Raw genomic sequence first — 26,168 nt, forward strand, 5'->3', positions numbered from 1 at the left:
GATATAACAAATGATCCAGTTTGATTTGGCCATGCGGGTTCGATGAAAACAATGGACTCATATAGCCAAATTAAAATTGGGTAATTGGTTCTAACATGAAAGCAAATACTTGTGCTAACATCTCATTGACCCCAAATTTTTCTAAAATTTCAAAATATTCCTAACATAAAAAACTCCATTGCTATATGAATATAAGTGCTAGGGAAAGAAGGGACTAAAAATTGGAGAAAAAGTAAAGCACATCCGTCTTTACAAGGATTACATAACTGCAAGTGAAAGGACTAAAATTTCACACAATAACCTCTTTGTCAAAAGCTCAGAGTAAATAACACTTCACAAATTATAAGAATAAGGCAGCGTTTCCGTGATCAGATCACTGTAATTCATATGGAAATGTTACAAACGTAATCGACAGTAGAAAGATCATTCAAGTGATCCCCTGACAATATTTTTCTACAACAATTTCTTTGCTTTTCCTTTCCGTTTCTTGTTTCTTGTTTCTTCTGCTTCACAAATACATGCAGTACAAAGTGATTTGTATACATATTTGACAGTTAAGTGATATGTACCAAGTACAATAAACAATTGCAAGGGAATTATGAACAGAACACGGGGGTGTTGCATTCATTGGCAAGTAAACAGCCTTAGCGGTGTACCCTCTTTCTGCTCAGTATTTCTTGCTCCTTTAGCCGATGTTGGAACCTAGCAAGACGAGCTTGAAGGCTGACCAGACTAGCAGCTTTGCGTGATAGTACAAAACTCAATTGAGTCACGTAGTTGTCAATATGGCTGCCTGGTCGATCAACTTCTGCTAATAGTTTCATTTCCTGATGATTCGGAGGAAAAACGTGTCACACAAAAAAACACATCAGCATGGAAATGGTTAAATTCCTTCCTTCGAATTTGTTTGATTTATATTTACTTACTTAGCTTTAACATTAGCTGCTGAAAGTTAAAGCCATTCGGTCATTTGACATAAAAGGGATTCATGAAAATTATTGAGAGTTATAAGACAGAGAGAGAAAGAAGAATAAGTATCAACTTACTTCACGAGCTACCTCCATCGTATCTTCAATCTCTTTTCTATGGGCTACAATAAGGGCTTCTTCCTCCTACACAGAAAAATATTAGCTGCCTAATCATCAGCATATACTAAAAGTACTTAGATGAAATAAACCATATAACAGTTTTGGAATTTAGGAAGGAGATTCTTCAAGAACAACCTCAAGTATTTCATTGATGTTATCATCAGTGGTTCGTTCGGGCACATACTGTTTAGAACTGGTATTGGTTATATCAGAATGATTAGCATTTTGTTGCTTATAACTACTGGCTGACATATTCTGATATTCACTGCCTTTTCTTGTCTCAAGTCCTGGCCTTTCGAGCCTTTCATCCCGGTAAGCTTTTTGCCGAGGTGGAGACACTTTCTGCACCTTCACTTCTTTCTCAACTGAATTTTGTGAATACCCAATTGAGTTCAACTTCTGACTGGTGGAAACCTTGAAAGTACTTTTTATATCACGTTGCTCCTTTTCCAATCCACCAGCAGTGGCCACATTTTCTTCACGGTCATCAATGATGCTATTTGAAGACAAGTTAGAGGGTTGTCTCTCATCTTCGGTCAAATAAGTGTAAGACGAAGTTTCCTTCTCTAAAACTCTTCTACCGGGATCCACTAATTTAGCTTCTTGCTGCTGCTCGTAAAAATCCACTCTCTCGTTGGAAACAGACAAAGTTGGAGCTGATGAAGATTCCTTGAGGCCAGATGTTAATGAATTAGCCTGATCCTTCTTTGGGTTCCCAGTTTTGGAAAGACTTTTGACCCTGTCAGGCATTTGCCTTTTCAGATCAGCATATCTCAAGGTATTGAGAAAGAATTAAACTTGGAAAGAAAACAATCTCACCGATCAGCATATCTCAAGGTATTGAGAGTATGCTCGCAGGAGCCAGCATTTGGAGAAATGCACGAGATCATAACAGTTCTGGAATTGCCAACGAAGGAGTCTCGGAGCACCTCAGTGAGTTTGCTTCCACGGAATGGGATGTGAATCTGGTCATTGTCAAGAGCACGGATACACTCCTTTAGGGCCAGAAGAGACTTGTTTATTTCTGCCCCTTCAATCCTTACAAGAAAAATAACACATGTAGTTGTAAGGTATATATGCCAATGGTATTATCAACCAAGAGAAAAGAGCTACAAACAGGACAAAACTAATCAAGAAAGTAATAGAAGGTTCTTTTTAAAAAAAGTAAAGATGGATGGGAAAGTAAAGGAGATATAACTAAAAGTGTGCCAGTAAGAAACTGATGAGTACAGTGCAAGTCTCCAAAGGAACATTCTCCCTAAGACTAATATTAATCTTTATTGAAAGCCCAGAAATCAACTTACACAAAAATCCCATTTCCAATGGTTTAAAAAAGAATCCAAGTCCTTGTTTCTATTATCAGATGACCTATACGACATAAACAAAATTCTCAACGGTCAAGGGTGAAAATAAGAACCTCATCTCATTCATTGGCATTTGATCAGAGTATTTAAATATGAACTAAAAATTAGTTTACGGCTTCTGCAGAATTCAGTGAAAATCACTGATCTGGTTAAGAAGAGGCACAAAATCTAAGGTTGCACAAACACCAAGAAATTGAAATAGCATCAAAAGCTTCTAAAGATATAAACAGTTAACATGTCTATTGATTGATTGAATTATTCAATCGAAGAACCAATCAAACTGAAAAATTATTGCCTAGCCAAAACAAAGTAGAAATGCAAAAAAGCACAAACCATGTCCAAGAGAATTAATACCGTGTTTGTCGGTCATTATCTGTGGTGTCCGCACCTCTCTCACTACCAGCAAGATCAATGAAAGAAATTTTGCCAACAAGCTTCCCACTCCTGGATTCATCACCATCATTATTTCGCTTAGACTCTTTCACCTCATTATGCTTCTTCACAGCCAGTTGCAATATTGCATGAGATCTAGAAGATTCTTCATTAGCACCAGTGGAACCAGTACTTCTTGCAGCATTTCCTCTCTCAATATATTCTTTCACTAATTGGACATCTGATACTTCGAACTCCTGCAGTCCAACAATGCAAACTTGCTGTCTGCCATTTTCCCTCATACATAGTTTCCTACAACAAAAATACAGAAACGGCACAGGAACAAATTTAAAACAAATGGAAAAGTATGAGAATAATTGTTTGAACATTTGAGTTGGTAATGCGACTGGTGTTCAAGTTTAAGGTATGAAGTAGACAACAGGAAAATTAATTTTGGTTCCCTCCGATATGTTGAAGATACTTGACAATTTCAAATGCAAGATTTTCAATATCAACTAATTCTTGGTTTTAAATGGAAATGAAAAGAAACAGTCAGAATATTAACTTCCTATCATTAAGAAGATCAAAAAGTTTCCCGCCATATATCTCAAAGTAGCTCAGCCACAGCTTGAATCTTTGATTGCGATATATAGGCAGACGCAGCAATCTGACAAGGTCTTGAACAGCTCTAAGAGGCAGTGGCTGCATGGTGTATGTTTTACCACTTCCTATGAGAAAAAGGACAAGTGATCAGCAATCTCACATAATATAGACAATGAGACTGAAACCCAGTAATGCGCAACAAATCAGATGTGGACTAAAGTACAGCTACTCCTAAAATCGCTACCCTTCACCAGAATGCTGTCGCGTTCCCGCGTTAATGATCGAGTAACGGGTCTATTGGGAAAGGAAAACTTGGAGTCCAGATTCCACTTAGTTTTGTTAGACTTCCGGCCTTGACGACCTATTGTAAAGATGATGAGTATGAGGCTCGATAGAGAGAACCTCACGATCTCGTAACACCTTGTTTGGAAATTTTCTGAATGCCTTTCATTAAACGTAAGATGCAAATAAATACAAAGGAATCCTAGTTTATCTCATCCTAGAGATGATAACCATATTCCAAATCCTAACAAACCAGATCCTATCTACCCAATCCTAATAACTTACAAATAAACCGATAAGAACATAATCCTAATCTTTGCCCTTGAATCTGCCATGCGTGTGCCTCTTGTAGACATGTACATTCGGATTCCCTTGCTGGCCCTGGCCTGATGTGGAGGTCGTGACATCACCCACCCCCTGAGATAGTTGTTTGTCCGCAAACACAAATGCTGGAAAACGTTCTGTGAATAATGCCGCATCTTCCCATGAAGCCTCGGCTGGTGACAATCCTTGCCAATGAATCAGCAGCTCTGTTTTTCCCTTGTGAACACGTTGGTCTAGTATGGACTGTGGGGTAGGGAGTTGCTCTCCTGAATGTAGAGCAGGGAGTGAGGGCTCGCATGCTTCTGTCCCACGAAATGGCTTCAAGAAGGAGACGTGGAAAACTGGATGCATTTTGGCAGACTCTGGTAATTGGAGTTTATAAGCAACTGACCCAATCCGTTCCAAAACCGTAAAAGGCCCATAGAAGCGAGGGGATAACTTTCGATGAGCGCGGGCTGATAAACTTAAGTGGCGATACGGCTGGAGTTTCAACAAAACCTTATCATTCACCTGAAAATGTAATTCCCGGTGGTTATTGTCATATTGTACCTTCATGCGATTTTGTGCATGCATCAATCGATCTCTGATGTCTTGTAGCAGCTTGTCACGAGACAATAATGCTTGATCCACAGCCTCTAGGCGAGCGACCCCGGGGCAGTATGATAAGAGGCGAGGTGGTGGCCTCCCATAGATGACCTCAAATGGAGAGGTGCGTAATGATGAATGGAAACTCGTATTGTAGCAATATTCAGCCCATGCGAGCCACTCTCCCCACTTCTTCGGATGGTCGCTGGTAAAACAACGTAAATACATTTCCAACACTCGATTAACAGCCTCCGTTTGCCCATCAGATTGAGGGTGATATGAAGAACTGAAACAGAGCTTGGTCCCTTGCAAACGAAATAGTTCTTTCCAAAAAGAGCTCGTGAAGGTCACATCTCGATCACTGACAATAGACTCGGGTAGGCCGTGCAGCTTAAACACATTGTCAAAGAAGATTCGAGCCATTGAAACAGCCGTGTAAGGGTGGGCGATCGCAATAAAATGTGCATATTTTGACAAACGATCGACCACTACGAAGATCACATTTTTCCCATGTGAGGAGGGGAGACCCTCCACAAAGTCCATCGAAATATCTGCCCAAACCTGGTTAGGGACCGGTAGTGCTTGTAGGAGCCCCGCCGGTTGAAGGTGCTCAACTTTGTTCCGTTGACAGACAAGGCACGTGGCCACCAAGTCCAGCACCTGCCGTCGCATTCCTGACCAATAGAAGTCGCGCGTCACTCGCTGTAATGTCTTTTGATATCCTTCATGGCACGAATTGTGTATGGAACTAATAATTCGATTGGTCAATGGTGATGCCTTGTGTAGAAAAATGCGAGACTTATACAGTAAAAGTCCTTCGACATAAGCCCAGTGGTCATGTGACATAGCCCTGACATTTTGTTGAATGAACTGTTGGATTTCGTCCGAGTGTGCGTGTTCTGCTTTAATATCGTCTAAGAAATCCCAAGAGGGAGCCGAGACAGCGGTGGCGTATGCTGTGAGAGATTCTCGTCGGGACAAGGCGTCCGCCAAGATATTAGAACGTCCATTTTTGTATTCGATGGTAAACGTAAACCCCAATAACTTGCATAACCAGCGCTGTTGAGATGGCGTTGCGATTCTTTGTTCTAGAAGATACTTGAGGCTGTAGTGGTCCGTACGTACTACAAATGGCTGGCCCCAAAAATATGCGCGCCAATGGCGTATCGCTCTGGTCAAACCCATTAGTTCCTTCTCGTAGGCGGGTAATTTTTGATGGTGTTGAGCAAATGAATGACTAAAGAAAGCTATGGGGCGCTCATCTTGCTGAAGTACTGCACCCATTCCTGAGTCCGAAGCATCACATTCCACAACAAATGGCTTTGAAAAGTCCGGGAGGGCGAGGACCGGTGTTGTGGTGAGCGCTGTTTTGAGTTTTTCAAATGCCGTTGTGGCTTCCAAGGACCATTTAAAGGCATTTTTCCGCAGAAGAGATGTCAGCGGGGCAGCAATTAATCCATAGTCTTTGACAAAACGACGATAATAGCCCGTCAGACCGAGGAAGCCTCGTAGAGTTGTTGGCGAGGTCGGTTGTGGCCATTCGGCGATGGCTTCGATTTTAGATATATCCACCTTAGCCCCTGATTTCGAAATCACATGGCCCAGATATGCCACTTCCTGCTAAGCAAAGAAACAATTGGAGCGCTTTAAGAACAGTTGGTGATGCTGAAGTGTAGTGAGCACCACGTGTAAGTGCTGTAAATGACTCTCCCATGTAGGACTATAAATCAAGATATCGTCAAAAAATACGAGCACGAATTTTCGTAGGTAATCTTGGAACACATAATTCATAAGAGCTTGAAATGTGGCGGGCGCGTTGGTGAGACCGAAAGGCATAACTACGAATTCGTAGTGCCCATGGTGTGTTCGGAATGCTGTCAAGGGAATGCTTCCTGGGTCCATGCGAATCTGGTGATAACCTGCTCGCAAATCTAGTTTTGTAAAGAAGTAAGCACCAAATAATTCATCCAATAGTTCTTCGATGATTGGTATTGGAAATTTGTCCTTGACTGTCTTAGCATTTAGAGCACGGTAATCCACACAAAACCTCCAAGTTTTATCTGCCTTCGGAACTAGAATGACGGGTGATGAGAAAGGAGACGTACTATATCGAATAAAGCCCTTGGATAACATCTCGGTGCATTGTCTTTCAATTTCATCCTTCTGAGAATGCGCATAGCGATAAGGAAAGACAACAATTGGATTCGTCCCGCATTCGAGGCTGATCTTGTGCTGGAAGTGGCGGAGGGGAGGAAGGCCTGACGGCTCCGCAAATACTGCTGAAAACTCAAGGAGGAGATTATGTAAATCATGGTCTTTTGCCTTCTGGACGTGCATGGTAGCAAGGTGAGCATTCGATCGAGGGTTGTCTTTGGTGTTCCCTTGGAGAGTAATTGTCTGCCCTTGGTACACAAACCGCATGCACATCTTGGCGAAGTCCCATTGAATTGGTCCAAAGAGTTGGAGCCAATTGACCCCTAGAATTGCACCGAAACCACCCAGGGGGATGATAACAAAATCGATGCAAAACTTATATTCTCCCAAACCTAAAACGACGTTGTGGCAAACTCCCGTGCAAGGAATCCGTCTCCCATTGGCCACCAAAACTTGAAGAGAAGCCTTGGTTTCCATTGGAAGCCCCAAACTCTGTGCCACTGACTTGTCCAGAAAACAATGAGTGCTGCCCGAATCAATGAGGACGAGCAGTGGGTTGCGTGATATCGTCCCCTTGATCTGCATGGTTTGTGCTCCCTGAGTCCCTGTGATGGCATGAATTGAAACCTCTGGCTCGCCTTCTTCGATGGAAAGGTTCGGGTTATCTCGTTGTGTGTCATCATCCAATGTTTCTATCCAGAACAACTTCTTGCAGCGATGCCCCGGAAGATATCGTTCGTCACAATTATAGCACAGTCCCTTCGCCTTTCGTTCTTCCATCTCAGCGCGATTTAACCTCCGGATAAATGGACCTGTTGATTGTGGGGTAGCATTGCGGCGATTAGTAGGCGGGTTGCTGGCGGGACGCACCCCCGAGCGCATTTCATATAACCTTGCGAGGCGCATGGCCCTGGGTAAGTTCAGAGGTAGGTGAATGAGGACTTCCGCTGCTATAACCTCCTGTAACCCGCTGATAAAAAGTTCCACCAATTGATCTTGTGATAGGTTGGTCGCCCTAGCCATTAATCGCTCGAATTTCTGTTGATAGTCTTCCACGGAAGTGGTCTGTTTCAATTTAGATAGTTCCCCTAATTTAGTGCAGCGGAGGATGGGTTCGAAACGTAAGTGGCATTGCTCCTTGAAGTCATTCCACGTCATGTTGGGGCTGTTTTCCTCGGCCTTTAAAAACCATAAATGTGCATCCCCTTCCAAGTGGAACGCTGCAATCCCTACTCTGTCGTGGGTTGGCGTGTTTTGATGGCGGAAAAAATTTTCACAGTGAGTTAACCACCCTAGAGGATCGGCAAGCCCATCATATCGGGAAAGGTCCAGCCGTGCATAGCGCTGTCCTCCAAAACCTTCTCCTCTATCGGAGCCGCCCCGACGGTAGTCGTTCGAGCCCCGGACGTTACTGTCCATGTCCTGGTTTTGGTTGGATTCTGTGCGAACAGCCGCCAATGAGAGTGATAATTCTTCCAGTTGCTCTCGAAACCCTTGCTGAACCTGGTCTTGTACCTTCTTGTCCTCGATGTACATTTTCATGAAGGCATCGAGTTGTTTCGAGATTGCCGAGTCACCCATTACTCCCTGCTCTGATACCACTTTGTCGCGTTCCCGCGTTAATGATCGAGTAACGGGTCTATTGGGAAAGGAAAACTTGGAGTCCAGATTCCACTTAGTTTTGTTAGACTTCCGGCCTTGACGACCTATTGTAAAGATGATGAGTATGAGGCTCGATAGAGAGAACCTCACGATCTCGTAACACCTTGTTTGGAAATTTTCCGAATGCCTTTCATTAAACGTAAGATGCAAATAAATACAAAGGAGTCCTAGTTTATCTCATCCTAGAGATGATAACCATATTCCAAATCCTAACAAACCAGATCCTATCTACCCAATCCTAATAACTTAAAAATAAACTGATAAGAACATAATCCTAATCTTTGCCCTTGAATCTGCCATGCGTGTGCCTCTTGTAGACATGTACATTCGGATTCCCTTGCTGGCCCTGGCCTGATGTGGAGGTCGAGACAAATGCATTCAACCAGCAGGACCTTAGGAATGCCATTGAAGGCGGTTCAGTTACACAAGTGGCTTACATCGTAAAAAGGAGTTCAAGAAAGGAACTTTGGATGCATTAAACATATTAAAAATTAAATGTAACTGGAATCAAATTAAATGAATAAACTAAATAACATTTTTATCGCACAGTAAGCCGTCAAGGGTTCATCGAACGACGATACTATAGAAGTAAACCAAAATACATTTGTAAAGAATTACAGAAATGGAAAACATATATAAAACACAAATAACATTCATAATTTTAAACATTAAACATAAAACTTCATGAATTACAGATTGCCTACCATCATGAATAAAAAACGCCACTAGCAGGCAAGGCTTATCATCTACCACTGAATCTATAGACCAATGATAACAAAGAAACACACCTGTCTGGCCATATGCAAAACATGTGGCTTTGGTACTTTGAAAAATGGTGGGTATGATTGGCTCCACAGTTTCACGGTATACCTAATTAGAAAAAAAAATGCCTTCGATGAGAACAAACAAACCGAAATAAGGTAATATCAACAATAATGACTCCTTACCAAAGAAATGAAAGAATAAAAAGACCACCACAACTAACCAATAGAAAAATGAATTAAAAACAACTAATATGTGTCATTATAGCTAAGACCAAACAATAAGGAAAATGGAAACCCAAATCTTAACTAGAAGTGGAGTTGATATTCAACACAAATGTTTACCAGCATCAACTTCTAATCAGGGAACACATCACTTACCTCGTCGTTTGTCACGAACTCGCCTAGAACTGCATCAAAACAGAACTCATGCTTCTCCACATATGCAGTTAGGTCTACCTTCAAACCAATGTTCAAATGTAAATTCCTCAAGTCAGGCAAGAATAATAATTTATTCACTCTGTTGCCAATCAACCTCAACATCATAACATGCAAATTTTCAGACCTTTAATTTGGGTTCATGGACTGTTAAAAAAGTATCACCAGACACAGTCACGACGTCATCCTCTTTGCGAGTGACTTCCTTCTTATTGAGAGGTCTTTTGCGCACCTGTGACAAAAAAGTACACTCGTTTATATTATCCTATAGACTTGAGAATAACATCAACATAAATATCTTCCTATACGAAAAAATTTGGAGGCAATCCAGCTTGAGAAAGAGAATTCTGAAGGTTTTGCAACATACCACAACTTTAATCTTAGCAACATTACTTTCCCTTGCGGTGCATTCCTTTTCATTTGTAGGCAATACAGCAGGAGCCTCAGAATCCATTTTGCCACCCTGCAAAATGCTGTCCATTCCATCGAAATCACTATCATAGTCACTGGTCACAGCAGGCATGAAAGGTGATGGCTCAAAAGGCTCTGAGATAACATTCTGAAAACAAATATTAAGCGATCATCTATGATCAGCACAGATGTTATAGCTCTCACAAGTACAATGTAACTCTCCAGAGTCGAAATTTAGTGACATACATCAGATAAGAGTTCTGTGTCATCCATCGAATGTAGATCCAAAAGACCTGCTCCAAAATCACCTCTGAATTCAGGAGAATTATATCCATCTGACGCCGCAAATGGACCTGAACTTTGGGCGCTAGGAGTATAAGGCTCAGAAACAGTTTCACCATTGAAGTTCAAATTCCTCATTAATTTGAAAAGCCTCTGTTTCTCTTCCATAGACTGTGGTCCATAACCCTTAACAAAAACAACATTACACTCTACCCAATTGATGATGAATTAGAAATGCCAATGTTCATAGAGAGCAACAAATAAACTACTTTCGCTCATCAAATCAAAAAGAAAAAAAGGCATCCAACAATACTCAAGAAAAACCGAAAACACTGCTGTTTAAAAGAGCATTGCTGAATGCTGAGATATAATTTCCGGTAAAAACTCTAGACGAGAGACACAAACTGCTATATAATACAAAATATATAAAACAAAGTACAAGCATTTAAGCGTAAGGAATTCTAAAGCTCTCTTCCAACATCAATGTGACAAACATATACAAAGAGTGCCACTGATGCAAAACAGGTTAACCCATCAGAATCTCAGTCCCTGCTAATGAAAGTTGAATTTATTTTCCCTCAAAAAAAGTTAAAAATAATTCACAGACTAACATCAGATCAGACCAATTGCCATCACTGAATTATACATCAGATACAACATGCATAACATCAACAGGGATGAAAGTGGATCCTATAGAAAAAAAATATTTACCTGCATGAGAAGGTTAGGGAGCAGGCGATGATCAACTGCATTGGATGCCATTGGAGAGGCAAGATGCTGCAAGCCTGCAGACTGGAGCCACCTTGACATCACGGCATCCCCAGCATCTCCACTGGACACCCCAGGTCCATTGGTCTCATACAGAGCAGTGGCCGCCGCTGAACTGCTCTGGTGCATCTGGCCACCCACGTGGCGAACCGATCTCTTTTGTGGACCAATTTTTAAGATCTAATTCTTCCACGCTACAACGAAAAAGAGACAGGAAGAGATAATTCAAGACAATAACCAGCCTGATATACACCGTAAAAATAATCCCATCACTCCCAAACTTATTGTCAAAATGGACAAAAAGCATAACAGATTGACCAAATGTGAACGAAATTAACTACATACATACAACCGCCGTTTAAAACAAATGAATCTCTTGAATTCCAACTGATAATTTCTAGACTTGAATTTCACATAAATCGAAAATGCAACCCAAAATTCGTCGTAGAAAACAACCCATTTCATTACAAGTTATCTACTTTTATGCAAGTACCATAACAGAAGCGTGAAGAATTCGTGTGTGCATACCTGAAACAGAAAAAAGTATCGAGCATGGAAAGAACATAGATCTGATAGTTAAAAAAACCCTAAATATTTGCACCTGAATATTTTTTGGGGATTCTCTGAGTGTGAAATTACCGTAAGTTCGTTCAATAAGGAATGATAATTTATAGTAAACGTAATTTTTGTGTTGCTTACAACATTTTTGCATTTTATCAAAAATATTTTTGAACTAAAATTTTCATTTCCAAAGTTAAAAATATATATTGTTTTTTTATCAATCTTGTGATTGTCAAATAAATTTTTTGGAGGACAAAGCAGTTTATTGCTATTCAACAAAGTCAATTTTCATAAATTATATAGATGTTAACTATTTTTTATAAGATGTTTATATGCACATTTGAATTCAAAACAAAAATATTAACGCTCTCACCATATTTGTTTTGAATTCAAATGTTCATACAATAACTTCTTGAAAAATCAATTTTGTGAAGCGAATTTTCTACTTTATTTATAGAAAAATATTATTTTTTATGTCAAAAATATTATTGTTCACTCCAAATATAAACACAACCGATCTGTCTTACATATATAGATACATGACACTGTATCACAAAAGATATAATCTTTACGTGAACATCTTTTATAAAAATACATCAAAAGTGTTACTCTCACAATCTCGACGTAGCAGGTAATGAACAAATATTAATTACAATCAGTTCCACCATATTGCATTTATGATTACATCTTTCTCTTACTAGTACATACGAAAACACAATGATTGATGTTTTAACTGATGAGGAAGATGCTAAGATCGAATACAAATAATTAATGGAGTAACTCAAAATTTTTTGAACTAAAACACATTCGAAACATTATAGTAGATTCCAATATATATAATTTTGTTATTACTAACATATATTAAATCTTAATTGGTTCTTTGTGACGAGGATGCATTCAATTCCACGTACGTCAGAAAAGTTAAAAGATTTGAATCAAAGTCTCTACCATTAGTCGGCTGGCTTAAATAAACTCAATATTCCATGCTGTAATTCGACCCATTCTCCACCTCCCATCAAGCCTTGATGATACAAATAACATTCAAAGAATGATGCTTTTTAATTGGACTGATAGCGACTCACTAACTCGAAATACATCACATTCCATTTTATAAAGTGGGCAACACCCGTCGAAAACAATTTTCATGGAGAAAATACCAAGATTTGCATATGCGAGGCACCCAAATAATTAAAAATTATGAGCAAGTAGTAATTTTATTTGGTATTCATATGAACAAAGGAGTGAAACAACTATCTATTCTAATCATTAATCCTCAGTTACATAATCACATTTTAGCCTGGATATAAGTTAGCAAGATTCATCGACCATCAAATATATGGCTTGAACCGATGATCACCATTAGTTCTACCTTTCAGAATAAATAATATCCTCGGGACAGGTTCGGTGAATCATTCCAATCACACAAATAGTAGATTAAAACATTCATAAATCTAGTCAAAACTGGAATAAGTTACTTCATAAGTTGAATTTAAAATCCAAAAATAAAATGACCAACCAATTTAAAGTACTGAAACATCCCCCAAAAAAAAAAAAAAAACCACAAAACACAAAAGTAAAGACTAAAGCGATAGCTGACGCCACAACTTGTATGCTCTGATAGTTGTCGAGCTTCTCAACACTTGACTTCCTTCAAACCATGGCCGAAGTACAAGAATGTTGGATTAGTGGCTCCATCCTTGTAGTAAGCAAACACAACGGTGCAGTCATCATGCATGCTCTCTCCGACGAAACTAGCCAGGAAAAAAAAATGTCCTCCGTGATTAAAATCAAAATTCTTGGGTCAAAAAAAGCAGGGGTGGCGGCATAGCAGTTTGTACATGCAAGTACTTGAAAAAAGACTCTTAAAAGACGGTGATATTTTTGGATATAACTACGAAAATATCGATTTTACAGTATAAATAAAAGCTGACACATAAGCATCCAAAGCAACATTTGAAGCTTGCTTCTTGGTTTCTACTTCTTTACGTGTGTTTTGGAGAGTAAAAGCCCAACCAATCATCACTTTTCAAAAAACCAACATTTTTTTAAACAGAACGCTTTTTTTATGCCAACAACTCCATCCAAATGCAATCTATGTCAAATGGGCCATGTCCCGATGACATTCAGGAACGAAAAAAATTCAGAAATAATGAATGAAATACGATTATTTCTTACAATTGAAGGTCTTTGAGCTTTCCAAGCAAGAACTTGGTTGCCCCCTCGATGTTCTTCTTGAACACCTCAAGCTCCTCCCCTTCGAGCTTGGCTGTCAACAGCTTAATGTACTTCTTCATATAGCCAATGAACTGCTTCTTGTCAAAAGCAGGTTGCTCCTGTAAAAGCATTACAATTAGACCAAATATTGAAACTCACAAAATATAACATAAGAAATAAAGCATGAGATGCCCAACCTGGAGCCTGAATGTGTCAACAATGTCGACTACTTTTACAGCTTGATCATCAACACCTTCTTCCTCTTCGCCTCCTTCAGCTGACGGGTTTGCACCAATGTCTACATCAACTGCTCCCAAAGTAACCCACTGTAATTCACAGGTAAAAATGCAGTCAGTTCGAGTAAATAAGAAACAAATAAACCCCTTTCCAAAAGAAATTATCTGAAAGAATCCAAAAACATGATAATGAGGTGTAATGGGGAGAAAATCTAACCTTTCCCTCGACTTCCCAAAGAATCCCATTCTCGATTTCCTTGTACGGAAATGAGTCCGAGAGGAGTTCATCACCTGATAAGTATGAACAGCATGCATCAATGGTAAATATCTTATTATACAAGCAAGAAATCAAACACGTATAAATCAATACGTTTTCAACAAATCTCATGCATGCTGAAATAACTCAGATTTATAAACAAAATCAATAAGAATTCACAAATAAGGATAAATACACCACACCAAGTTATCACAAAGACCGCTATACTTTAAGAAAATAACATGATCCGGTAAAAGATATTTGGAAACTCGTCAACAAACTTTATCCCCAACAGGTTAATTTTCTTAAAGCTTTCTTCTGTATCCACAAAAAAACAAGTTTGATTTATAAAACGACCAATAAAAAAATAAGAAACAGGATTATAAAAAACAAAGTTCAAGCTATAAGCACACAAGACACCGCCAGGAAACAAAACAACAATTCTTTTTTTCTTGTTCAGCAAGAAACAATCAATATGACGCATGATACAATGAATAAAAAATTTATCTTTCTCACCGTCACTCAAGTTTGTTAACAAATAAAATTTACTCATCCAAAACAAATAATAAATTAAATCATTAATCAAAATTCATCGCGAACGGTGGAACAACCACCCATCAATTACTCAACAAAGAACATACAATAGTTTATCCTAAAGAGATATTAATAAATACGAATAGCCCACAAAAAATACAAATAAAACAACCAAAAAGCAAAAAAAGATCCACACATGTCGAACAAAGATCAGATCTTTGAAACATAAATAGTCGAATAAAGAACCATAGGTACAAAAAACAGTTACTTAAACAAATCAACCAGAAGAACCCAGAGATCCAAAATTCAACAACATAATCAACATCAAAATCACGATTCATCAAAACCCTATCGAGCCCACATAACAAAACACACAAACTCGAGCACGGATCTATAAAAATCATTAAAAAAAACCAAGATAAAGTAAATCGACACCCACAATTTCAGATTAAAAAATCGAACAAGAATCAAATCACCTGAAAGCTTATCTGTATATACCAACATGACTGCAAGCTTTGCGCTCTCGTATATTCCTCACACACGAAAGAGAGAGCAAGAGATCTGCAGAGAGAGCGAGAGAGGGATGAAGTTGTTACAGAGAGGGAGTACTTATAGGAGGAGCGAGGGTTTGGACGAAGAAGAGTCCAACTCGGAGAAGGAATCTTTTTTCTTTATTGCCTAAAATAGACATGGTTTTCCCTTTTATTACCAATCTGTCCCTTCCCAATAATTTTAGTTCTCTCCCAGGAGTGGGCCGGGCAAATTTTAAAGTCGTAATATTTTAATATATTAAATTGAACTATTTGGTCCAATATCAAATTAATTAATTTTTTTTAAAATTAATATATAAAAAATTTAATAAAAATAGTTAAATATTTTTGGAACACAAAGGTTTTCAAATTTGAATTAGAATTTTAAATTCTGTAATTCTTTAATATTTTAAATTAAACCATTCAGATTAACATAAAATTAATCCAATTTTTTAAAAAAATTAATACATAAAAAAATTTAAAATTTTTTGGATCACCCTAGCTAAAGCCCGGTGGTAAACACAGATAGCTGCTATTAGCTAACATGACACAATATCATACCTGGGATTTTAGATGGATAAGTCGAATATGAAAACTTAGTCTTCTTAACGAGAAGTTATTTTTTTCATCAAAAATGTTTTTTTTTCTTCCTAAACATAACAGTATCATCTGTGTGTGGACATTTTCCAACTAATAATTAGTGATGTTTTTATCAATTTTTCGTGATTTTCTGAATCATTAACAAGTTAAACAAAAACTCATGTGAGACGGTCTCACAGGTCAATTTTGTGAAACATATATTCTATATGGGATCACCCACGGAAAAATATTACTTTTTATGTCAAATATATTAATTTTTATTGTAAATATGAACATGATTGATCCGTCTCACGAATAAAGATTCGTGAGACCGTTTATGAAAGACCTACTCTAACAGTTAAGACAAACTAATTTTTTTTATTTTCTTGATATTTATTTTTATGTTAAACATTTTCGATAATATTAATATTATTTTCTCCATTCAATTATTTTATAACCAAATTTCAAATCAATTTTTTTTTATTATCGCTATCATTTATGTATGAATCAAGTTAGCAAACACTAACCCTAATGAAATTCTAAATCCAAATCCAAATCCAATGTAAATTCTAAGTGTTTCAAAATTCCAAATCGAAATCATATGAAACCCGAAACGAATGAAATTCAAATATGAATCCGAAGCCAAAGCCTATTTAAGCGATCTTGTTTTCTAGTTTTTGCCTCATCAAGAGCCCCTTTAATCTCACTCTGCCACATTCTCTCTCGAGTATCTCACAAGAATCATCCACAGATCACGATTCTAAGTTCAGTTCTAGCCATAATCAGATCCCCCAAGGTAGTTCCAATTTTTTTTCTTTTTAAAATTGTTATTTTTGTTTTTCTTGTTAATCCATGTGTTCTAATGTTTGTTTTGATTTGTTTATGTGGAATCATACAATTGAAGCTATTTGTTTGATTTCTTCTTGGTTTAGGGTTTTTATATAGGACTTTTTCTAAAAAAATCTTGTTTATATACATCTATGAATCTGATAAACAAATATACGAAAGCAGATCGAGTGTTACATCCAATCATTGAATAATTTATAAGTATTCTGTTTTCTCCCAATTGAAGCTTTCTAAGCACTCCAATTCTCTTCATAGATGATGTTTTTTGTTCTTATGAAGTGTGTTTAGGGACCTCAATCACTGGTATTTATAGACATTTCTCATATCATCAAAGAGTTGATTGAGAGCTCAATAGTTAAAAGAAGAGGCCCATGCATGTCTCAATTTTCGTCGGCACATGTCTATTTCCAAAAAATGCAGACTATGACCATCCCCAATGCGGACATGTTTATTCTTCTTTTGAATATAATTGATATGGACCATTTTTTGCATACATTCTCCCACTTTCCCCATATCTTATTTACCATAGGAGAAAACAAAATACATAAATCATAGTGATAAGTCATCTAAAAACGAGTATTATCTTTCATGTATCCCAATGTGTTATGTATCTCAAATGTATAACTTAATAAATAAACCCTATGTTTATTCGATGTCTAACTTTATTGATATTTTCGAATCAATGAATGTTTGTTTGCACAGTAAATATGAGAAAATATCACATCAGAGTTTCATTAACTTTTTCTTACAACAAAATTACATAAAAAAACCAAGTCTCATCATTTTTGTATGATCCTTAAATTTCAATGGTGGCATGCCCTTAGTCAAATGATCTGCAATCATCAATTCAGTGCTAATGTGATAGATTATTAATTTCTTATCTTTAACGCCTCGTATGATTAAATGCTTAATGTCGATGTGCTTGCTTCGACTAATACTTTTTTATTTTTAGCCTTAAAAACAACAGCTGAATTGTCACAACATATTCTTAATGGCTAAATATAGAATCCATAATTCTAATCTTCGAAATGAAACTCTTTAACCACACACCACGTGAGGTCACCTTAAAACAAGCTACGAACTCAGCTTCCATAGCGGAAGTAGCTGTCAATTTATGTTTTGCACTTTTCCAAGATACAGCTCCACGCTACATGAAAATATATCCGGTAGTGGATTTTCGTGAATCAATGTATTCATCGTAGTTTTAATTAGAGTAGCCAATTACTTTCAAATTCTCAGTTCGTCTGAACATAAGCATGTAATATTTAGTCCCTTAAAGGTATCCATCACTTTCTTTGCAATTTTCCAGTGGTCTAAATCTGGATTACTCTGATATCTTCCCAACATCTCAACAATAAATGCAATTTTAGGTCTAGTGAAAACTTGAGCATACATAAAGTTTCCGACAACAAAAACATAAGGAATGTTTTCATTTGTTCTCGCTCTAGATCATTCTTTGGACATTGACCCAAATTGAATTTATAACCTTTCACAATGAGAGCTATAATTTGTAAACAATCTTTCATCTGATATCTCTCTAAAAACTTTGTTTATATAGGTTTCTTGAGATATACCTAGAATACCTCGAATTCTGTCTCTATGTATCTTAATGCTAATGACATAAGATGCATCTCACATATCCTTCATACCAAAGTTTTTAGAGAGAAATTATTTCACCTCATATAACAAATCATTTTCATTGGTTATAAGTAATATATCATCCATATATAAAATAAGGAAACAAATCTTACTCTCACTGATCTTCTGGTATATAAAATGATCCATGAGGTTCTCTACGATCAGTTCCCCATATGTTACTCCTCTAAGATATGAGACTATATAACGGTTATTAACCCGCCTTGTTAGGCCATATCGTATCATAACTGATCATATTTTTAGATTTACTTTCTCACTTCGAACTCGAATCATGACATTTCTTAAAACCAACTTTTAATTTCAGAAACAAAATATATCAAATAATAATATGCTCAGTCGATTTAAAACATACACAAACTTTTTAAAATAGTAAGCCAACTTACTCGAACTCAAATTCATATAATGGAAAACTTGCGTGAACCATCCTCTATCATCAACTACACGGAAAACTTAAGAATTATATATGTCAATAATACATATATATCTAGTGCAACATACCCAGTATCTCAGCAGGAAAGACAATTATTTCTTATGGCTGTTGATCTTTCTATGCTTTAAATATTCGCCGCTATCATCTACTAGTACTTTTATTTATTTTTTGAAGGCATTGACAAGGAGATATTGTTATCAAAGTGTCACGCCCTCCGAAACTCAGGGTTGACATCGGCGTTGTTTAACAATCACACAATCGAAAATAACCAGCCTCCTAGCACAGTGTAAACAAAAACCAGTTTATATATCATAATTCAAACGAAATAACAATTGTCTTTACAATCCCAAAATTAAAAAAAAACGTCAGAATCTAGTGCGGAAGCGTTACAACTGAATAAAAAAACTTAAACTTAACTAAAATTTTAAAATCTCAAGTCTCAAATTTCACCAACCCCAAAACTGGTCCGACTCCTCTTCCTCGAGTTCTTCGTCGGTTTTATCTGGGAAATGATTGTAAGGGGGGTGTGTATTTTGAGAAATACTCAGCAAGTGTGGGTCGTTCGAGAACAATATAACAACATGCATAATTTCGAAAATCACATGACTTGCATAACATCATTCATATCACATGCATAACATTTACCAGGCACTGAGATTCGTCTACTTTCTATGGTTTACTGATATCAGTCCCTAATTTTTACTTCTCTAAGGGGGCGAGGCCGTATAGCGGTTACATCCCCACCGCATAAGGGTCATATCATGGTTGAGATTCCCACCCATATACAGTCGACTCCTCACAGTGTCCAAAACCATATGACAACCAACACAAGAAAAAATAATCTGTACTCGACAATTTTCCAAAACCGAACACATGCATAATTCAAAATTTAAACTTTTAAAACAAGCCCACTTACAATATATTTTGAGCGCTAAAACGTGAAATGCACGGCTTTGGATTGAATTGTTTCTTGCTCCTCGTTCGGGCAGCACTTCGGCTCACAGTCTAGGCTAACTCTGAGACGATTTTTGAGCAGAGTTTTGGCTAGGGAGAAGCTGTTAGAAATTCGAAATTTGCAGCAAGGGATTTTCGAATTTAGGTGTAGAGAATGGCTAGGATTGATGGTGTATTTATAGGTGAGGGGATTGGAGCTTAATAGGGCATCTAAATCCTGCATGATAGGCATCAAAATTTGCATCCCACAATTGAGTTATTTAGCTACCAAAGTGTGGGATTTATTCCTTAATTTTTAGGAATATCCAAGAATTAATTTATCTTATTTCCTTGCATCTTGTATGATATACCAATTTTGCAAATATTCTTCCTAATTTCGAAAATTTGCATGTTTATGCATAATTTATTAACTTAATATTGTATATCCAAGAGTATCCCCACATTTCCCATCCAAATATATACACCATAAAAATTTAATAATAAGCATCCTAAAATTTGAGCTACATGAGTAGGTTTTAACATTCCTCCCTCCTTATGGGAAGTTTTGTCCTTGAAACTTGAGTTGACTTGGTCTCCAAATAGGTAGTTCTTTCCGCATTTTCTCTTCAACTTCCCAAGTTGATTCTCGCTCTGTGTGGTTGGACCACTGCATTTTGTCGTAGGGAATGGTACGTCGTCTTAAAACTTGTTCCTTGGTGTCCACAATTCTGATAGAGACTTCTTCGTATTTCAGTTCTTCTCCCAAGTTTCCTTCGATCAAGAGCGGTTCTATCTCCAACACGTGACTTGGGTTCAGAATGTACCTCCTTAATTGGGATACGTGAACACGTTGTGGATCCTTGACATGGTTGTTGGCAGTGTCAGTCTGCATGCTAGCGTGCCCACACTTTCTCCAATATTTCAAAGGGTCCGATATATCGAGGGTTCAATTTCCCTGCCTTACTGAATCGGACAACTCCTCTCATATGCGAGACTTTCACATAAGCCTTCTCGCCCACGTTGAATTCTACATGCCTTTTTTTCAGATCCGCCCAGCTCTTCTGTCGGATCCCACCACGGCTTTCTCTCCCATTTCATCCCAATACAGTGGTGATTGACATTTCCTTCCATAAATGGCATCATATGGAGCCATTCCAATGCTACTGTGATAGCTGTTGTTGTATGCAAACTCAATTAAGGGTAAATGAGTGCTCCAGTTGCTACTGAATTGAATGGCGCATGCTCGCAGCATATCTTCTAAGGTTTGTATGGTTCTCTCAGTTTGCCCATCGGTTTGAGGATGATAGGCTGTACTTAGGGTCACTTTCTGTAGAACCCGTAAGTCAGTAGACGTATAAGCCATGCATAATTCTAGATTTTTAAATTTAATTGACTTCATTGCATGATTATTTTAAATGCATTTGTTTGAAGTTAATTACTTTATTATTTCAGTTCAGTAGTTTGATTTTTAGCATTTCAGTTATTTCAGTGAGGCCGGACCGGAGTTGGAGTTTTGAGATAGAATTTAAGATTTCGAGAAATATTTCCAGAAGTTAATTTAGCTAGCAAGTAAGTTCATTTAAGCTAGTAAGGGAGGTTTGAGGATTTAATTTAATTATTTGAGGTGATTAAGAAATGAACTCATTTAAGTTATTTAATTAAGGGGTTAGCTCACTAAAATTATTTAAAGGATTAGTAAGGCTTTCAAGGATTATTAGTTGACTAGATAATCAACATTTCCCTTTATTTTATCATGCATTTTTCGGCCACCCTTAGTGCTAGAAGATTCATTTTCCAACTCATCAACTTTGACCAATTCTTTGCATGTAATTAGTAGGATAATTCTAGGATTTTTGGGAGCACAATTTAATTAATTAATGGACATATCCTAGACTAAAAAATAAGCAAAATTTCGGCCACTACCTCCTAGAAGCATCCACCAACTCATTTGATATCAAACCATAATTCAAAATTCAAAAATGAGAAGACTCGGTCTTGATCCTTCCTTATATTTTGCACCCATCTTATCTCACCCCCCAACCATTTTCTCCCTCCCTCACCACCGAATTCAGCACCATTCAGATCCATTTTTCAGTGTAGAAAAATCGTGAGTCTTAGCTAGAGGGAAGGCAAGAAAATCGAGTTCAAGAAAGGTAGACAAGAAGCGCTCCACCTCCTCCGTGCCGCGTCGTCGTTGTTTCGTTCGTTTTCTTTCAAAACGAAACCAGGCATGTCTAGATTTCTTTCAAACCTCAATCAAGTCATATTATCATTTATTTTTCAGTACATGATCATGTTTTAGCAAGCAAAAACCGAGATACATGTCAAAATATTTTGGAACACACATGCAGAATTTCGGCTCTTCATGGCAAGCTTCACGATTTCTTTTGGTTTGTGAGTTTCAGGTATTGGATCGACTCCAGGCTCCCAAGGCGGCTTGTATACATGTAGTAGGATGCATTAGGACCATGTTGGTCCATCCAAACCAGCCCCATGCTTGCTGGAAAACCGAAATGACAGCAAGTTCCCCATAGGTGCAGAAATGTGATTCGAAAATTCAGTTTGGATGTCAAGGAGGAAGGATCTGATCTTGGCTGCCCCAAGGGCCTATAGCCATGGTTGGATCACTTCCATAGCATGTCTAAGACGTGACTAAGTTGCCCTTTTGGTGGCTTGGTCCATGGCCCCTCGGTTTTTAATCAAAACATCAAAACAGCCCCTTTCCCCATTCGGCTTCTTCATTTGTTCAGCTTTTGATTTCGTTCTTTTGTTGCTTGGTATGGATCTTGGTTGGCCTATGGCCCTTAGCCACGGTTCATATCATGCTCCTAGATGTCTAGATCGTGCCATGGTCAATCAAATGGCCACTGGAACGACGCAAGACATCGATCATAGCATAAACACTACACACGCATGCACGTTGCTCTCGGTTGGACCCTTCGGTTAAGATTTGGTGTGATGCGGATTGTGGCTGGCCTAGGGCCCTTAGCCATGGTTCAAATCATTCCTTGGGACGTTGTGGAGAGGCTTTGGTCGGTGGTTCAAGCCCCAATGGCCAAAAGTCTCGCAAACGACGCGATGCAAGCTAGGTCGCAGCTGCTGGAAATTACAGCAAGTTGCTGTGTCGTTTAGAAGGCTCGTTTGAGTTCTTGGTTGGCTTTTAGCCCATGGCCTTGGACTGGATAGTGCCTCATTGAGTTAGGAAGGTCATGTTTTTAACCGTTCGTCATTTGGATCATTTTTGAGGTCGTACGAGAATTTACAGTGCAATGTGCCAAATTGACTCTCGAAAGAGCGTTTCGTGTTTTGGCCTCCATTTCACCTAGATTTCGACCCTATCATTTTAGGAGCATTATTTCATGATTTTTTCAGCGTATTTTAATCATGACTATACGTCGGTTCAGTGTCAGTTCTAGTTGGCTCGGAGTCATGATTAAATGCGAAGTCATTAGGCGTCATAGTCGCATCTTTTGAACGTAAATTGCGTAGTTGGTCAAGTTTAAGCTATTGCATATTTTTTCATGGCACAGTTAGGTTGCAGCGAGACTGGGAACGATCCAATCCAATCCAGTTGGTAAAATTACAGGAATTTTCATTACGCCAGTTAATTATTTTACGTGCATTAAATAGAAAATGATTATTTTTGAGATTTATGCGATATGGCTTGTGGTTCATTCACTATGTGGGAGTGTTATTTTATACGGTCGCCAGTGACCGATCAGTTCAGTATGGTACCACCCGGTCGCCAGTGACCGGCCAGCTCAGATCAGTTTCAGCCTCCCCGGTAGCCAGTTACCGATCAGTTCAGCTTAGTGCAGTGGCCACACAACAGAAAATTTTACCAGATATTTCAGTACAGGCTCCAAGGAGCAAATATTTTTACAGTGATTTCCAGTTCAATTATGCACGTATTATAATTGCTCAGTACAGATTATTTTCAGTATGCCTCAGGACAGGATATGTTAACTCATGCATATTTTAAATTCAGATTTTTACTCGTTACCTGCGATATATGCATGCTGAGTCTTTAGGCTCACTAGACTTGATTGTTGTAGGTACTGATGAGGCCAGGGCCGAGGGTGGGGACCAGTGAGCCAGCTTGGGTCGGCAGTAGTGGCACCCGAGGACCTCAGAGCAGCAGTTGTTAATTTTTTTCGCAAACAATTTTATCAGTCGTTAGATATTTTTAAATCGTTGTTGTTGGAAAAACTTTAATTTTCTTCCGCTGCAATATTTTGAAATATTGAACTTGATTCACCAGTGATTTTATGAATGAGGCCATTTAAGTTCTTTTAAAAAGAAAATTTTTAATTTTCCGCAAATTTTCAAGAAAGGAGTTTTTGGCCCATTCACAGTTGGTATCAGAGCGGAGGTTCTGTATAGGGTTTCACTACTTCTGACCGCGAGAAGCTCACGAAGCCACGCCTTTGGTCTGTAAGTTTTTTTCAGTTCAGCATTTTGTTCAGCATTTCAGTTATAGCATGAATTATTTTGTCAGCATGTTTCCAGATTTTGAGTATTTCAGTAATAAAGTATGGAATTATGCATGTTAGTTACGTATGGGTTATGTTGGAACAGTATGCCCCCTAGACGCATTTTAGAGCGCAACAGAGAGGTGGAGCCTCGCCGAGAGGACAGAGAGGAGCATAGACCAGAGGGAGACCTACCACCTCCTCCACCGCCCCCACCGGACATGAGTGCCCAGATGTTAGCTGGGATGGCACAGTTCTTCGCACAGTTTGCGGGGGGCAATGCCGCAGCCGTAGCCGCAGCCGCAGCCAGGCCGACAGGGCCCGAGGCTGTGTATGAGCGATTCATGAAGATGCGCCCGAAGGAATTCTCTGGGGCATCTGACCCCATGGTTGCCGAGGGATGGATCAAATCCCTCGAGGTTATCTTCGATTTTATGGAGCTGGGGGACGCAGACCGAGTCCGATGTGCCACCTACTTGTTCACTGGAGACGCCCGCTTATGGTGGGAAGGAGCTTCGGTAGCCCTGACATTGGCTACACTTTCTTGGACCCGTTTTACGGAGGTTTTCTACTCCAAGTATTTTGCTGAGGAGGTTCGCACCAGGCTGACCACCGAGTTCATGAGTCTGAGACATGGGGATATGTCGGTTACGGAGTTTATCCGTAAGTTCGAGAGGGGCTGTCACTTTGTGCCCCTGATAGCGAATGATGCCAAAGCCAAGCTGATGCACTTCCTGGTGGGTTTACGGACGATCTTGCGCCGGGATGTTAGGGTATCTGACCCTGCTACTTATGAGATTGCCGTCTCCAAGGCCTTAGCCGCAGAGCAGGATCTGCGGGATATCGAGAGGGATCGTCAGGGCAAGCGCCCAGTCCAGGCACCGCACCGCCCTCCTCCTCTTCAGCATCAGCAGCAGAATAAGAGGCCTTTTCATGGACCGCCCAGGAACAGAGGCCAGCAGCAGCAGCAGCGGGGACGCCCAGCCCCGAGGACTCAGGAGCACCCAGTTTGTCCCAGGTGCTCACGTCGCCATCCTGGAGCATGTATGGCTGGCTCAGGAAAGTGTTTTAAGTGTGGCAGTCCAGACCACATGTTGCTGCAGTGCCCTCAGAGAAATCTGCCTACCCAAGGCAGAGTTTTTGCTCTCCATGCCGCGGAAGCCAACCCGGAGACTATGTTGTTGACAGGTACCTTTAAACTTTAAGTTATTATTTGAATTTCCGCGTTTTGGGAATCGGGATTTAGATTTTTGAACTTAGAACTGTTATAGGATTGCATGCTCTACTCAGATTTATTTCGGGGAAATTAAGCTAGAGGAACCTAGACCTTTGCATGTCTATAAGTTTAGATCTTGTAGTGGGATTCAACTTAGAGTTCCGATCTTTCAGGGAGAATTTTTATATCTGGTTCCGCTACCAAGGCCTTGATAGATTCAGGGGCCACTCAGTCGTTTATTTCGGAGATCTTTGCAAACTTTCTCAAGATCCAGACCATTGGGCTAGATACAGCCTTTTCAGTAGTGTTGCCGTCAGGAGAGGAGATGGCAGCTACCAATGTTATCCGAGATATAGACCTTGAGCTGCACGGTAATCTTGTTTATGCGGATCTGATCGTGTTACCGATGCCGGAATTTGACATCATCCTAGGGATGGACTGGCTATTGAGGAACAGAGTGTTGATAGACTTCCAGCGGAGATCCGTTCTTGTCCGACCGCCTGGAATGGAGCAGTTCTTATTTGAGCCGGACAGGTACTTTCCTTTACCGCGCATTATTCCTTATGTTCAGGCTAGGAAGCTCATGCATAGAGGGTGTCGGGCATTTCTGG

At 39.0% G+C, this 26,168-nt stretch overlaps 2 protein-coding genes across 4 annotated transcripts; both read right to left on the minus strand.

The window, feature by feature from the left end:
- Positions 1–283: 283 nt before the first annotated feature.
- Positions 284–11,808, minus strand: LOC142551292 (kinesin-like protein KIN-13A). Of its 3 annotated transcripts, none has more exons than XM_075660444.1 (13): positions 11,696–11,808; positions 11,038–11,288; positions 10,291–10,512; positions 10,001–10,192; positions 9,761–9,865; positions 9,577–9,654; positions 9,223–9,304; positions 3,390–3,552; positions 2,807–3,136; positions 1,908–2,126; positions 1,224–1,827; positions 1,047–1,112; positions 284–827 (listed from the first exon to the last, which is right to left on the minus strand). In XM_075660444.1, exons 2-13 carry the CDS (start codon positions 11,221–11,223, stop codon positions 645–647), a joined length of 2,430 nt encoding a protein of 809 aa, XP_075516559.1. In that variant the 5' UTR covers positions 11,224–11,288; positions 11,696–11,808; the 3' UTR covers positions 284–644. The 3 variants fall into 3 exon arrangements, with proteins under 3 accessions (XP_075516559.1, XP_075516558.1, XP_075516561.1); XM_075660443.1 differs by having other exon boundaries at positions 11,623–11,754; XM_075660446.1 differs by lacking the exon at positions 11,696–11,808 and adding an exon at positions 11,440–11,461.
- A 1,299-nt stretch (positions 11,809–13,107) lies between these two features.
- Positions 13,108–15,544, minus strand: LOC142551293 (translationally-controlled tumor protein homolog). Its single transcript, XM_075660447.1, has 5 exons — positions 15,372–15,544; positions 14,323–14,396; positions 14,067–14,195; positions 13,831–13,988; positions 13,108–13,406 (listed from the first exon to the last, which is right to left on the minus strand). Exons 1-5 carry the CDS (start codon positions 15,397–15,399, stop codon positions 13,289–13,291), a joined length of 507 nt encoding a protein of 168 aa, XP_075516562.1. The 5' UTR covers positions 15,400–15,544; the 3' UTR covers positions 13,108–13,288.
- Positions 15,545–26,168: the final 10,624 nt, after the last annotated feature.

The sequence above is a fragment of the Primulina tabacum genome, chromosome 7, assembly GCF_025594145.1.
Source record: "Primulina tabacum isolate GXHZ01 chromosome 7, ASM2559414v2, whole genome shotgun sequence".
NCBI lineage: Eukaryota > Viridiplantae > Streptophyta > Magnoliopsida > Lamiales > Gesneriaceae > Primulina > Primulina tabacum.